Below are 16,797 nucleotides of genomic sequence, written 5' to 3' on the forward strand. Positions count from 1 at the left end.
CTTGCCACCCTCCCATACAGGTCATGTTTGTGGAGTACTCTTGAAATTGTTGAACAGTCAACATTTTCCCCAGTCTCAGCCAGAGACCTCTGTAGTTCTTTTAAAGTAATCTTAGGCCTCACAGTGACCTCCCTCAGCAGTTTCCTTAAGCCACGGCTACTGACTTTGGAGGGACAGCCTGATCGAGGCAGTGTCTTGGTGGTGCCAAACTGTTTCCACTTTACAATGATGGATCTGACAGTGCCCCTAGGGATATTCAAAGACATTGAAAGTTTCTACGCCAACTGCCCGGGCATTACGACAACTGCCCGAATTCGGCAACGGTCCATAACGTGTGTGTGTGTGTGTGTGTGTGTGTGTGTGTGTGTGTGTGTGTGTGTGTATATATATATATATATATATATATTAGCTCAAAGAGCCAGCTGCATTTATATATATAAATAAATGTTGGATCCCTTTCATACTCTTAATACTATATCTGTATGGGATGATTTCACAACAGAAAATGCTTAAACAGATATTTGAATTGATTATCATTTTTACTTAAAATAATATGTGATAAGTATCAGAAAATCATTAAGAATATCTGAAATAATCAACATTTAAAATGTTCACTGTAATTTGGTGCCTCTTGTTTTGTCCATAACATGGTGGTTTATTTAATGAACGTCTGTATTCATCCGCATCAGGCAGCTTAATACAAATGGTGACCTATATATGAAAACACCAGTCAAGTAAATGGATTGATAGTAAGCTGTATAAAGATTATGGCACAGATACTAAAAAACACCAGGACACATTGATAATAGAAAATATAGAACATGGTAATGAAGTTGACAGTTACTATTGTTGCAAATTGAACGCATCTATTTAGTTTACTCTCTCGCATAGATAACAGTTTAACATAAAGAGCAATCCTTTTAAAATTGTAAAATGTGTCTACTCTTCATAAATCAGAACATAGGATATGACTGCAGAAAAGGGGTTAATGAGAGATACTGATGCTGCAGCACGGGCAGAGATACAGTGAATGCAGCAGTGGCGTGCTGAACACACATGATCTGAGCTTGGATTGTGTCTCAGTGCTGTAAAACCAACATCCAAAGCCAGATTTAGGATGGAATATTGTGTGTTGCAGTGAACCAATTACCTCCTTCCTGAATAGTGTAATAGTAGAGCGATCAATAGCCCATTACAGGGCTGGCTCACCAGTGAATGCAGGAACATAGACGGCATAAATTATGTATGCCATGCTGTTTCTTTAGTCTCCGAGCAGTGAGAGGGGGACTTGTGGAGAGAGCAGGGATTGCTTCTTGCATTAAGAGACTGCAGAGAAGGACTTCAGAGTTTCATGCAGGCAAGTGGCAGTAGTTCTGATGCCTTTGTTTTCAAGGAGACTGAAAAAAAAATCCCTAGTCTTATTTTGCTAAGCATTTTGGTCAGCAAGCATTTACGACATACAGTGCGGAAATCCTATTCCTGCTGCCTAACCACCCTGATTCTGCATTTGGCTGGGAGTTGCTGTTTGGGCTGGGCTTTGCTCTGAGGTCACAGCTTGAAATCCTTTTAATTTGATGGCTGCTGCAGGATAGACTATACAAAACAATCTCCCTGCTCTACACTGAAAGTGGAATATTTACATGGGAGTGGCACGGTGTCTCTTTTTCATATCCAGAGGCATTACAAGGTGAGTTGATTTGTATTCTGACGGTTGTAGGATTGCAGGAGATTAAATGTGCTGAGGTGGGGATCTGGTGATGCAGTGTGGTGGTATTAACATTGACTAGGACCCCTCCATGAGAATGCAGAGTCAGGATTTTAAGGTGATGCCTGCTGCTGCAATATTGTTTCTGCAGGTGCACAGCACAGTATTACAGATCCGACCATTACAGCACATTTTGGTCAGTTCTCATTTTTAAAAATGTAAATAATGTTTAGTTTCATTTCTGCACTATACATTTCTGTATAGACACATACTGGTTTATTTTTGCTATACTTATTGAGTATGTACAATAATTTTTATAGGTGTAGAATCTAAAATACTGACCTTTATAAAGGTCGCAGTATCAGTCATGGACTTTCCTTATTTCAGTTTATCTATATCTGTCTGACTATCTATCTACTGTATCTATATATCTAGTTTGATTAATCTGTTTGAACTTTCATCTAGTAACCTTGGACAAAAAACATTTTTGCTTGCAATTCAGACTGAGAAAACACAGTTCCACCTATAAACCAGCATGGAAGTGTAGAAGATTAAATAGGTTGATTTTATGAAGCATCTTTGATGTTTTTATTTTTAAACTGTTGTCCTTTCAGATGCTTTGGCACATTAGGTAGCATATTGCTGCATGTAATATAGAATGTATTTTTTTTAATATATACATGAACTTTGGTACAGTAAGCAGTCACTGCTGCTTTTTGTACTGGTACCAAAAAAACACATGTTCTTGAAAAAATCCACCAAAAGCCATTTATGACCACTACTACATACGTTTAAATATTTAGATATTGTTAGAATATGTTCAATTTACTTGCTTTTGAAGAAACAAATGCAACAAATCTTCATATGTTCTGCAAATTAAATAGTACAAAAAATTACACTGTTGCCAAGTTTGTTATAAAATATACTTTTTTTTTCTTCTAGGAAGCGATTAATAGCATTGCAGCAATGACTGCTTTAGGTTATATAACTGTAGCTACAATTTCAGACGGGCAGGTAAAACGTGTCTTCATATTCTTATATGAAGCAGATTTCTTGCAGTTAGTCACACAAATTCATATTTACTACTGCAGTTTTGTTACTCTTGCATAGTAATTCCAGTACCAGTAGTAGTAAAACCAACAGGGATAATATTGCATACTAAAATTCAAACAAAATGAAGGCTAAGGAACTGTTTTTGAGGCATCATATTGGCAGCCAGACAAAGGTGCCATATTATGTCTCTGCTTAGAGGACCCAAATCCAATTAAACCATATCCATTACTCCAGCTGCCGTTAAAATGTTCAATAAAGGGGTGGTGGCTGAGATTTTATTATCTTGATTTGATTGATAACTCTCTCCATCTTAGCAAACCCTCTACCCTATCCCAAAACACTGAATCCCTACCCTGTCATAAAATTCATGTGGTCTTCTCAAACACCAACTCCCAAACCAAGAATTTGAATCTAATTAATACATGTGATCCTACAACATTTACCACTGTTCAACTGTTTACATTTGCAGTAAGAGCCTTGGATATTCCTATCACCAGAAACAATTATTTTATATTAACATGCCAAGAGATACATTATTTTTTTGTACTTGACCCCAGTATTGAACTGGAAGATAAGGATCTATCATTTTATTATGTTTAGCCTTCAGAACGGTTATCCGTTGTACTAAAATACCAGAAGATAAAACCCATTAAGACATCATGCTTTGTACATTAAAACCTTCAGTTGTAGCTTCCACATATTTAATATGCAAAGCTCTGTTGGTTTATTGAATTTAAAAATGAGAATCTTTTGTAGGAGCATCTATGGAAATCTGTGCTGTGTCAATGATGAGCAACCGTATATCTTTAAATACATTATTAATGCTCAAATCCTTAGAGTGGAAGAGATATATAACAATGAGATGGGTGGAAGAGACACCATGAAAAATTAATGTGGTGTTCTTACAGGACAGAGATTCTTCTGGCAGCAGCAGAAGTCCAGGACATTAAAGAGCTGGACAATGAGGAGAGTGCACTATAACCTCGACTATTGCAAAAATAATACTCTAGAACGTGCACAGTGATTATTGTGTCAGTGCATTCAGAGGCATCTTCCTTGGTTGTTAAAGCAACAAAACTAGAGTAGAATAGTCTTGCATTACCCTGATCCGCTCAGTTCCTGGGGTATAAACATGCAGGTATAGTTGAAACAATTGGTTCAGTAAATATAAATCGTGAACGCCTAACTACTTGACTGTTGCATTACTTTTGAATTATTCAGCTTTTTAAAAGTAAGTACCAAACAATAAATCAGACAGTCAATTTGAAAGCCGCACTAAATATTGCAGCGTCATCATTAAAATGTAATCCTAGGATTTGTTTCTTCTAGTTTTTCTGCAGAATTTCTGATTGCTATGAGTGATGCTATAGACACAGGGAAACAGACAAGCAAACAGTTTGTAAAGCATGTTGCATTTAGTTACATTCTTCCTTTTTGTATTCCTTTTTAAACCAAATGGCTGGTGGGCTTATTACTATTTCTTTCAGCTCAGTTAACTGATTTATTCAGAATTAGTGCACTGAGATTCAGGCAACTTGTTCAGAGGGACCTCCCAAACTCAGTGGGTTATTCAAGTTGTATGGACCATTTATCTGACAATCAAGGATTTATGGCACCAAGCAGTTGCTTATGAATTTGATTCATGACTTTAATGAAAATGCTTTATGGAACTTTAAATATGCCACATCTTTATATGTACTGTGCTGCATAAGAAGTTTGTAATTACTGTACATTAGTTGAAAGTACAAAGAATATGGGAGGAGGGTAAAACATATATATAACTGGCCTATAGTACCTGAGAAATATGGAAATAGTCTTGCAGAGTTTATTTCTTTTTTTTTTACAACCTCTCTTTGGCCTGTCACAACAAGCTTGCTTGTTGTGACAGTACTACAGACGATGCTTTAAGGTAGAGGTTTCCACACTGTGTTGGCCCGCGGCTCCCCATTACTTAGACACCCTGGCTGAGAACCCCCACTCAATAAACCCCAAGCACCTAAATGCAGTGTTATAAATTATAAATAAAATTATCTCCAGAATAGGGGAGATTGGTTTACCAGGTGTCAAGTCATTTGGGAGACAATATCTCTATGTGCTGAGACCCTGAAATCATGTTGTGGCTCCCAGGGATCCCCAACCCACAATTTGGCAACCACTGATCTAAAGATTCTAGAACTGTGTTGCATTAGCAGGATAAAGTCCCATGTACTAGAGGTATTTGGTTTCCAAGGTCAAAGGAGGAAATATCTGTCTGGATACTGAAGTGCTGGTTGCCCAGCATTTGTACCACTCAGAGGTCTGGAACCAATATACTGATTGAACATTTTCACAGTACAATGGAGTAAAAATAAATTATTATCGGAAACATTTGTTTAACAAGTATAAGGTACCATTTTGTCCTCCATTTTCTAAAACCAGCACTAAAAATAGCTTTCTATGAAAGTATGATTCAATAGACCTGCAAATATAGCATATTTTGTGGAAACCACTTCACACTACTGTAAGTCCAGAACAAGTTAAAACCAATAAAATATACAAATACTGATTATTGTGGAAAATATATTGCCATTGGGTTGAAAAAGTGACAGATATTTGGTGCGGCTGAGGGGTCATTCTTTTCCGCTATAATGTGAACTCCTGTGAATTTGGATATTTTAATATAATGTTATTTTTTTTCTTTTCTTTAAGTTAGACTAACAGAAATTCAAACCCTAATAGTATTCCTTATTAAGGGTCTCTAGTAATTTATTCTAAATGATAACAAAAGCCAATAACATCTTTTACTGAAATCCCACCAGATTTCTAGCTATGTCTAAGCTATTTGTTTTTGGATCAAACAACTGTTTCAAAGTCTAGACGAGTTGTTTATTAAAGATAAAAGATACAGTTTTTGTCTGTTTTTATTTAAAACATTACAATTAAATAAAAAGTAAAACATGCAAGAGCAAGTACTGTTTTATAATGTGTGTAGTCATTCCAAATGATCTGGGTTCTGTTGTTCCAATATAGAATTACTATATTCTCCAAGATTCTCCAAATCTCCTTTTAACTACCTTGGAGCTTGCTTTGAGCATCACTGGAGATTGTAAATATCTGCACTGAACCACTGTCCTCATTTTACTTGATTCATGACAATATGACCTTTCAACGGTTCCAGCTCCTTCTACTCAACGTGAATATAAAAAGAGAGTAGTCGGGGCTGGAAAAGTTGAAAGGTCATATATATTGATAGGATTTAAAAAGAATATGGAGGGCCGTTCAATAGCATGGTTATTTTCTCTTCACTTTAATTTGCACATTGTACACTGACAATGCATTCACAAAACTTTACTGAAGTCTGGACTGTGAGGCAAAGCCTTACTGTGGATTGGGTATAGATACTCTCTCAATGTCTTAGTTACAATATCTACAGTAGAAAGTGAAAGACATGGCTTAAACATTATGTACCAATTATGATAATACTAGGCTTGAATCTCAAGATCCTCAGAATCTTTATTTGGGGTTAGAAATTAATATTGCTTCTTTAACTAAATGTTGCCAAAGATCTTCAAAACATGCATCATTAATTTACATACAGTACTGGGCCAAACCCAGCCACAGCAATCTTCTAAATGAGGCATTTAGAATGTATGCATCTCTAACATCCTTACATTGCTGTGGACATGTTGTAGGCAGGAGTTACATTTTATATTAATAGTAATTTAATTTTCTTTCCAAAGATCTAGTATCTTAAGCAATGTAGATTATTTATTTGTTTTATATCTGATTTATCAGTTATCATTTATATGGGTCCAAATCAGTTGCTACAGTGGACAGCAGTCTGAAAACCATTTTATTTTGTTCATGAAATGCATGTTAATTATAGGGTTGTCCCCCATTTAATTACAGGCGATAGCCCATTACAGGGTTGGCTTAACTTAAGGCCAGAAGCACTGTTTCCAGTTTCAAGTGGTGTGTTCAGTTGACCATATTATTTGTAAGTGTGGAGTTTGTACTTTAAAGTCAAACTGTTGTAGAAATTTGGTAACAGTTAAAAAAACAAACAAACAATTAGTCATACAAATAACACAATGGTTATTTTGTAAAGCAAAATAAAACAAAATAAGAAAATAAGAAAAGTCTTGCAATGAAAGATGCATTCATAACTTGCTGGCTACCCACAGCTAATCATCACCAGACACAGGCACAGAGATAGTCACCGGTAAGAGACAGCAGATGCTGTTATTCAGACAGAGACAGCTTGTTCTGCCTCTGGAAATAACCAATCTGCAGTGTGACAGACAGTTGTGACATCATGCATGTTTAATGCCATTTATTTCGCTCACGCTGACCATCCTTCTCCTGACATCATTATCATCTGTCTGCAGAGATACTGCTACAATCACATTCCTCAGCTACTTCATGGCCACACCTTCACTTTCCATGAAGCACTGTGTGACAGGCTGGGCGTTGCCTTCACTGGATTGCACACACAGACACACACAGACACACACAGACACACACAGACACACACAGACACACACAGACACACACAGACACACACAGACACACACAGACACACACAGTGACTTCCTCTCCTTCTAGAACTCTCCTCCCTAAATGGAAGGCTGAGGCCTCCTTTTATGCCAGGTGGCTGATACCTTAATTGAATAATTAATTGGTGGATTGCTCCTACCTGAAGCAATCAACCTGGGCAGGGAGGAGAATTTAACTCCATCCCTGCCAGTATTTCTAAGGGCAGAGCCCTGCTCTGCCACACACTGCATTTCTTTCTGTGGGAGCATTCTGGTGTACTGCAGTCACTTTGTAATGAAAAGTAAAATCCTACTGAAAACATGCATCGCTAACTATGGTAAAACATAAACATAATTCAAGATAGTTAACCATAGAAGCCACTGTAAATGCACAGTATCAACATAAAAAATGCTAAATTACAGTAATCCGTCATGTATCCGCCCGTCACATATCCGTCCTAACCGTTTATCCACCATGATTAAGCTCTTCAGCAACATTAATTTATTATTGAACAGAGAAGATTGGTTCAGATATTGTAGATCCTAGCAAAGTTTTCGTACACTGTGTTGTATGTGCTCCGTGCGCTGCCATTGCTGGTAGTGTCACGTGAGCTGTTCAGTGTTTTGATATGTAAATAAATTCTGTTCGCCAGCAGGGGCGTATCAACTTCAACTTCAACCTCCGTCTCGATCTCCTGCCTGTCACTCAGCAGCGAATGCACACACCCACACGGCAGATGGCAACTCTGTCACAAGCATTAATATCCTGTATGTTTCTAAACAAGGGATTTAGAGGAGCTCCCTTATAAAACCTGAATCTCAAAACGATTATATAATGTCTTTTTCCAGACCAATCTATTTCTCAGTAAATACACTACCAGTATATAAGTGCTGGCATCACATTGTAGTAATGACTGTATTGTTGAAAGGTCATGGTTTGCCATCTAGTGACTATTTATATTTAGATATAAATCTTTCAGTTTAGTTGTTCTTGTCACTGCTATCTGTTCAGCTTTCCATTTGGTTTACAATTTACATAACAAAGTCAAATACTATAACACAAGTAGATTATGATGAGCTGGCCAACCAGGGTCTCCATAATCACAAACTCTAGGGATTGTCTCCAGCCTGACCTTTAGATGTCATAGAGAGTTGACTGGGTCATTTTAAAAAAATAAATAAAATTGACAGTGTTGCTAACAGTGGCACTGGAGGTTAACTTTAAAATGGGTGGTCCGTCACTGAACATTTAGTATGATTATTACTTTTTAATGTGTTTTTTTTAAACAAATATAGAACCCCCCCCCCCCCCCATTGGTTGACTGAGTTGAGTAGTCTAGACATATCTCTCTGTTCAATGGAATGAATTTGTCTTTTTAAGTATGATTTAGTCACCAGTACTATCACCTGTACCACAGCAGTCCCTTCATGTATAATAACTGTTTTAGCAAGCAGCATCATTTTGGTAGCAAATAGTATAGCATGGCAAGGGGTCTGATTCAGGGATAAAAGATGCAGTGAGAGTTGGTAAGAGACTGTCCCCTGCGGTGTAAAGGAGATAGTCATGTAAGGCAATACCTCAGCTCTATAACTACTGGTCCTAAAGTATCTTTTGTACAAATATTAAGGTACATGCAGAATACAGAGTTTGTGTCTGTGTATGTCCGGACCGTTTAAAAAATGATATTTCTCAACTGTACCATAATGGCCTGGCATGAATAATTAACATCTAGGTATTTTATTAAGTCTCCTACTTTACATATTCTGTTTTGTAATTGATGTTGTGTTTTTATTCTCATTAATATGCAAGACGATCACGCTAGCTATCTGAGAACAGTGCTTTTAAGCCGACATTGTTTTTGCGCATGAATCTTAACCCAAATCTCTGTAAATCTCCTACTGCAGCTTTGACAGTTACATTCTGTGCATGCTCTGCACACCCTGTCCATTTAAAAAAGGTTTAAATGGACAGGGATAAAGGTTTGTTCCTATAATCTGGACTGACTATATATTGTATGAAGGTATATTGTATATGGCTGGTGCAGAATGCTGCACAACAAATCAATTCAGTAATCCTACTCAATTATTTGAAGCCAAAGACTGACTGGCACCAAGCTTTGTCAATCATTCTACAGTAATGATCACTAAAAGTTATATCCCATAGCCATTTTAAATATACATGATATTATAATGTTAAATCTGTATAGTAAACTTGCAATTTACTATGTTACCGTGCTTGCCTGTGCCTCACCGTGCTTTACTACATGTTGCTATGCTTTTACCATGATGTATTTTACTTTTGTAATCTTTTATAGAGTAAGGTGTGCTAGTCTTTTCTAAATGTATTTTTGAAGACATACTGTATCATGAGAAGTACAATGTAAATCATGGGGGGACATGTATCAAGACTGATCAACGCACTGCTAAATTGACGGAGTGTAAAGCAGCACTCTGCTGCGGCACAAATTTTACCCCATCTTGAATGTATTAACTGGTCCAAAATGAATTAGGCATGGCGTAAGCTGCCACATTTAAATGCTTAAGTGCGCTGCGCCGGTGCCAAAAATGGGCTACCGGTAGCACAGATTAACAGACTAATCTGAAAAATAGCGCCTCCCCTCCAAATGGGCTACCTCAATTAAACAATAGGTAGGTCATTTGGAGTGGCAGAAATTACAGTTCAAAATGGGCTAACCTGTGTTTTAAATAAAATGTACAGGTTTTAACCCACTAAAGCCCAGGTAGCTCATTTGGAGAGGCAGAAATGACCTGTGTTGACAAAGTGACTTCATATTATATTATTATTATACAACAGATAAAACCAAATATACATAATGAAGAGGATAATGTAATGAACCAAGTTTATTATACGACAAATACAAACAATTGTACATAATGAAATAACCGGTATCGAGATCAAAAAGCGTAATGCGGACCGTAAATACTCTCCCTTCTTCTCAGCACTCTCCCTCTGTTACTGGGTTGTTCAGGAAGGTTAGGAGCCGGTACTCTCCTTCATAAGAAATATGTTATGACTGGTGCCATAATGCTGTTTCCTATCAGCTGCTTTCTGACTTTCTTTGCGCCCCAATAAGACCAATTTGAAATCTGACTTATTAGTGGAGCTGGCGCAGCTGTTCTGCCTCTTCTTAAATCTAATTTTAATATCACAGACTTAATTTACAAATGAGCCCCATCTACAATTTGCCCATGCATATAATTAAGGCTTGACACGCCTTAAAGTGCATGGCTAATGAGAGGCGGAGCTCATTGCACAGCGGAGCGCATTTTGGCAGTGCTAACACTGACTTAACTTGCCAAAAGTGTCATGATACATACGGGACAATTTTAAGCCTGGCGTAAACTTGGCACTATGGCCTTAATGCCGTCGCAAAAGCTTGATAGATGACCCCCATAGTATTGCGGGGGGGGGGGGCGGGGGTGGTATGCAACTGCCGTTTGGAAAGGGCTTGGTCCTATACTACTATTTGAAAAACTGTCCGTGTTTCATACCTAACCAGATTTCTTGTTATGTATGTTTACATACAGTACCGATATATTTAAATTAAATATACAGTAATAATTCATATGCAGAAGGTGGCACCTATTGAATTAAGCTCACTTTATGCTAGCAATAGGCAACTTACAGCAAATTATTAAACCTCTGTTTAATTGGCTAATTGACAAGTTAGAGTTTGTAGAACTGGGGAGTCACATTGAGAGAGAGCAGGAAGCTGAGAGATACAGCTGCCGTCTGGAGGGTAGTAGCTGAGGGCTGATACACGTTCTAGTTTAAGACACTATATGAAAAGACAGTACTGTCTTGTATCATGAACTTCTCCCTTGTATCATGCATAAACAATGTACTTAAGGGGAAGCAAAGAAGGGCCAGTGAGTCTTGGTTTTGTTTAGTTTAAAACTAAAATGTTTGGTATCTCTAGTATTAAAATGTGTCAGTGCAGTACAATGCTGAATGTTATATGTTTAAAGCTACAGGGGTTGTATTGTTATTGGTTCTGGTTGGGGAATGGCATATTAACAATTTTACTTTGATAATTTGATTAACACCCCAAGCCATTTCCACTATTGCATTTATTAATGTGTTTTTGACAACAGTAGAGAAGCTTGAAGCTTTAATCAGTTCATACATCAGGAAATGGTTGGGAGTTCCACGCTGCCTCAGCAGAGTGGGACTTTATGGTAAAGGAATACTGCAGCTACCAGTCTCAGCTCTAACCGAGGAGTTTATGGGGAGGCAGCATCTGTGTTGAAAACTGGAAGAAAGTGGGCGGCAAAGAAAGCTGTGGAGGATGCAAAGGCTGCCCTTTGAATTGGTGATATCATAGGGCAAGTTCAGCATGGAAGAGGGGGTCTTGGTCTCAGTTCAGCTCCTCCTACATGGCACAAGGCAGCCCCAGCTCAACGGAGGAAGCTGGTAGTCAACGAGGTGCAAAAGCAGGAGGAGAGGATGAGGTGCGTAAAGGCCGTTTCTCAGGCCAAGCAAGGAGAATGGATGAGATGGGAGAGTGTGGAACAACGCAAGATTGGCTGGCAAGACCTATGGCTGGCAAGACCTATGTGGAACAGAGCAGGATCAGTTTCCTCATCAGGTCAACATATGATGTTCTCCCATCACCACAGAACCTAAACCTCTGGGTAGGAGAGGATCCCTCATGTCCTTTGTGTTCATCACCTGAAACATTAAGGCACATTTTGACAGGATGTATGGTGGCTCTTAGCCAAGGACGGTTTACTTGGCGCCATGACCAGGTGCTGCGATGTTTGGCCTTAGCATTGGAAGACAAGCGTAACATGACCAATAAGTTGCCACCAGGTCCATCAAAACATTACACACAAAAGTCAACATTCCTCCACCCAGGAGAGCAACCACCAAGAACTGGAAACTGCTAGAGACTGGAAAATGCTGGCAGATGTTGGTCAACGGCTTATTTTTCCACCTGAGATTGCCACCACTAACCTTCGACCAGATACCACCTGGTAGAGGAAGAAACTGTGGTATGCTCAACTAGCCTCTGAAGCGGAACAGCGAGGATGGAGAGTCCGGGTTTACCCATTGTGCTGATGCGCCAGGGAGGCAAATAAGCTGATCCCTGGAGCTAGCATTACACTTCAGCCATCAACACCAGACAGAAGGCTATCTACATCATCAGATGGAAGGAAACGCAAATGGACAGAGACACAGATGGATCACATTAATTTACTGTAAAGCTACGTCTTAGTTGGTGCTTATCTTGGCGAGAGCCGAGTTCAAATCAGTATGAAGTTTTAACATCTACTCTCGTGTAATGGAAATCTTGATTTTTTTTTTTTTTTTTTTACTTTAGACAGTTATCACACTTAATTTGGCAACCACATGTTGATTCTCAGTGCTTTATTCAATTATTTTAGGAACAGTAATGAACGATTGGAATGTGTCTCTGTATTGTTTAGACTAGCATATCTTTGATCATACAGTAGAGCAAAATAAATAAATAAATTGGTACATTAATGTATATACAATTACATACAGGTAATTCTATATAGCCAGGGCATGTCAGAAACCAATATAGGTGCAACTAATTGATGTTCTCTGTTTAATTGAAGAAACAGAGCATGGGACTTAATACTATTTACTGCTGGTATGGTAAAAAAATGACATTTCCATTAACAGTCACCATCAAATGCAAGATGTTATTTGGTATATTGATAACATATGTGAGCCTGCTGTTGCTAGTACTGGTATCTTTGTGCTATGATGTTGGATAAACTTACTGTACATGGTTAAGTATTTCAAGCATTTTGATGCCCAAAGAATGAAAACATATGCACATTTTATTATTATTTTATTTCTTAACAGACACCCTTATCCAGGGCGACTTACAATTATTATGAGATATCACATTATTTTTTTTACATACAATTACCCATTTATACAGTTGGGTTTTTACTGGAGCAATCTAGGTAAAGTACCTTGCTCAAGGGTACAGTAGCAGTCTCCCCGACCGGGGATTGAACCCATGACCCTCCGGTCAAGAGTCCAGAGCCCTAACCACTACTCTAAGGATCTTTTGACTTTCCGAGCAATACAATTCATCATAATATCAGTTACAAGTCAGTGACCTTCAGAACAACACTGCTGGGAGACACTTTTCTCGACCATAAGTGGCCTTGTATTTCCTGTAACCCCTTGGCATACAACCAGTATACAACTAGATCTTTTTTTTAAATTGAGTGCCCAATTATTTTATCCATGGGTTTCTCCCCAGTTTAGAATATCTAATTGCGCTTCCCTATAACAGCTCAGGAGAACTGAAGGTCAGTGGGTTCCCTCCTATCCCTAATATAACTAAGCCAATTGCCTCTTAACACGCATGAGCTTGAGAGTGGACATTGGCAAACAACAGGCCTCTGGAGGACAAAGGCCATCCCTGCATGTGTATGTCTGAGCTCACCAGACGCCTGGCCAGTGGGGTCTGCTGTAGCATGCTGAAAAGATACTGTCGATTTTGCCTCTCTTACACTGTAGAATCCCCAAGGAAGACCACCGACTTTGCACAGAAAGGAAGCAAACCTGCACTCCCCTGACTATATGATTCCAATCTGCACACCAGGTGGTCGCGCCTTTACCAAGTGAGTCATCGTCTTCGGGGCCCAACATAAACAGATTCTGTCAGAGAAACAGTTTCAAATTATTTTTTTTACTTGTTTCATTACTTTTGTCCTTACCCTCAATCACTGAGTTTATAGAATAGCAGGACAGAGAACCACCACACCACACCAGCGTTGCTTGTCTGCCCCTACGGTAATTTCCTCTCTTTAACACATGCCAAGAACCCTAACAGTTCAATGTTTGCTGTGAGAATTAGCGTGCAAATAAATGAAACCTGTTACGTTTTGGGGTAGTTATTTTCATAACACCCTGATTTAAAATAATTGCTAGAACAATATCTCCTTTTGAATCCTTGAAACATTTACAGTGAAAGCATGAAAGTTGGGTCTGTTTAAGAGTATTCTAATTTGCATTGTTTATTCATATAAAAAAAGGAAAAATACAACTGCTCTTGTTGAAAAGGTGTTGCTAGGAAACCAGCAGCTTGAAGATGAAATCCCCACTGTGCTAGTCTCCAGCTGCAAAGCCTAAGCAGTATGTTGAGGAGTGTCTTCACGTGACAGGGAGGAATTGCATTTCCTTTCATGTTAGAAATGTTTACAAATGCTTCATATGTTTATAATCTGTGGTGCGTGTTATTTTCAAATACAAAGTGCCTCTAAAGTGACACTTTAAAACTGGGGTCTTTCTGGAAGACTGTGTTATTTTACACAATATAGAACATAAGGGGTAAGTTGAAAACCTTCTTATTTTACAATCCAGACTGAACCATGTGTTTTACAGTTATACAATAGACATGGTAAATGTGGACATTAACATCTTCTCGTAAATTGTACATTGTTCGTTCACTGATTTGTGTGGACACATGCACTGCTTTATGTAGAAAATGTGCTTAACATCCCTTTGTGTGTACATTAATGCCCCTACTTTGACAAAGGCAGATTTCTAGTAAACAGTCATATGCATTCAGTTAATCATGTACCATAGTCCTTGTAATGAAGCACAGTAAGAGAAGTATGCTGTGTCCTCACCAGAAACATATTGTAAACCTAGATGGGTGTTTTTTTTTTCTTTATTACACGCTAAAAAGATGTTATTTACTTGTACGGTTTTGATGACTGGTACACATTGTTATTTTTGATTTCAGCACAGAGTTTGTGTCCACTATAACTCGAGTACATTTTAATATTTTTAATTTGGGTAACATGTTAATCATACAGTAGTGACCGTACGTTTGGAATTTATAAGTATGTAATATACTGTATTGTAGTGAACTCTGTTTCATTTTTTTTTTTTTTTTACTCAGCAGGTGTGTTTTTAAACATTGAGCCTTGATTTGCCCTGTAACTTACTGGCCTTTTAAACCAGCTTATTTATTTATTTGTATCTAATTGATTATTACTGTTAAGAGTATTGGCATTTTTCAGGTATTTTCTATGTATTTGTTAACCCTTGTGCAGGCCTTCTACAGTGCACAAGTGAAATACTGTACCCAATGAGAGATTACATGCTAGATTATTGAGGAAAACTGCCACCAGTCATTTAATTTGCAGAATACCTATAGTTTGTCTTTTGAGACATGCCCCATGCCAGATTCATGCATTTGTATGTCACTGACTGCGAAGTGCCAGTCAGGCTACGGAGGTGGTACTGTAGATACAAATTAATTAGAAGGAGAAAGTACTGGTAAATACATATGTTTGAAATAAAACATGTATTTAAAAGGTTGGAAAACGACAGAATCTTTGAAAAAACACCAAGCACAACACAATGTACCGCAGATCCATGATAGTAAAATAAATGACGTGGAAAGTTAAGAATTAAGTCAAAGCGGAAACAGCAAATGGAAAAGAGCAAAAGGGTACTGAGGCAGCAAATCAAGTGGGAAAGGCTGCTGATGATCAAAGAAACATTCAGCTTTTAGTTTGCTTTGGGCATAACGCCACACATTTGGCAATTGAAAATTTGTGCAGTCATTAAAAAAAATATATCGTAAAAAAAAAACTTAAAAAAAATTATGTATTTTCTTTCTTTGTCTGATGCTGAGAAGTTGATTAATGTTTTTGTTTGGTTTAGACTTGACTATTGTAATGCTTTAGTTGCTGAGCTCCCGCATCTTGCCTTATCATGCTTGCAGCTTGCTCAGCATGCATCTGCTTGGGTTGTCACTAGAACAAAGAAACAGACCTATAACTCTTGTGTTGGCCTCCCTGCACTGGCTTCCAGTGTGTTTTAGAATGGATTTTAAAATCTTACTATTGACATATAAAGCACTAAATGGCTTGGCACCGGATTACCTAAGAGAGGTTCTGTCCCCATATAAACATCTGCACACTTTGTGCCTGTGTGGATTACAGTGTAAGTGCTAAACTGTACTGTACCTTACTTGGTTTAATGTACCTCAAAAGCTAAAAGTGTCTTAGCCTTGTGGTCTGCAGTGTTTGTAATCAATGTAACTGTAAGGTGTCAGCAGACATACAAACTAATGCATACTGTGCAAAACAATTTCTGAAAGAACTGTATTATCATGGTACTTAAACTTGTTTTTTTTTTCTCTAATTTTACAGACAGTCAAGTTTAAGCAGAATACAAGACTTCAAACCTTGAAAATTGATGCAGTTTCATTAGAAAACAGAGAAAATGCAACCCCTGACCTTACACCTTGTTGCTTTGTCATTTATGTTGTGCCATGCTGGTAAGTAATGGGCTTTTTAACCAAAAGTGTGTTTTCAAAAGTCAATTACATCAAGGCTAGAATGTACATCTTTCATAGATTACTGTAATCTTTGAGCACAAAGCTGCAGCTGATTGTCAAAAACAATGTAGTGCTTCATGAAAATGGGCTGCAGTGCAGAAGAACAATAGCAACAGAGGAAATTAAAAGGACAGTCAATACTGCTGCCAACCTCACATGT

At 38.0% G+C, this 16,797-nt stretch overlaps 1 protein-coding gene across 8 annotated transcripts in view; it reads left to right on the forward strand.

Annotated features, from left to right (window-relative positions):
- LOC117415372 (contactin-1-like) overlaps positions 1 to 16,797 on the forward strand; it is an 88,979-nt gene that overhangs the window by 27,828 nt on the left and 44,354 nt on the right. For 4 of the 8 annotated variants that reach the window (XM_034025633.3, XM_059027490.1, XM_059027489.1 and 1 more), the window contains one exon: positions 16,450 to 16,577. In XM_034025633.3, coding sequence (XP_033881524.3) covers positions 16,523 to 16,577 — 55 coding nt within the window. In that variant the 5' untranslated portion in view covers positions 16,450 to 16,522. Of the gene's footprint in view, positions 1 to 1,189; positions 1,688 to 13,798; positions 13,903 to 14,586; positions 14,612 to 16,449; positions 16,578 to 16,797 lie in introns of those variants that run through there. The other 4 variants (XM_059027491.1, XM_059027487.1, XM_059027486.1 and 1 more) reach the window with 4 other exon arrangements.

This window comes from Acipenser ruthenus, chromosome 7 (assembly GCF_902713425.1).
Source record: "Acipenser ruthenus chromosome 7, fAciRut3.2 maternal haplotype, whole genome shotgun sequence".
Taxonomy (NCBI): domain Eukaryota; kingdom Metazoa; phylum Chordata; class Actinopteri; order Acipenseriformes; family Acipenseridae; genus Acipenser; species Acipenser ruthenus.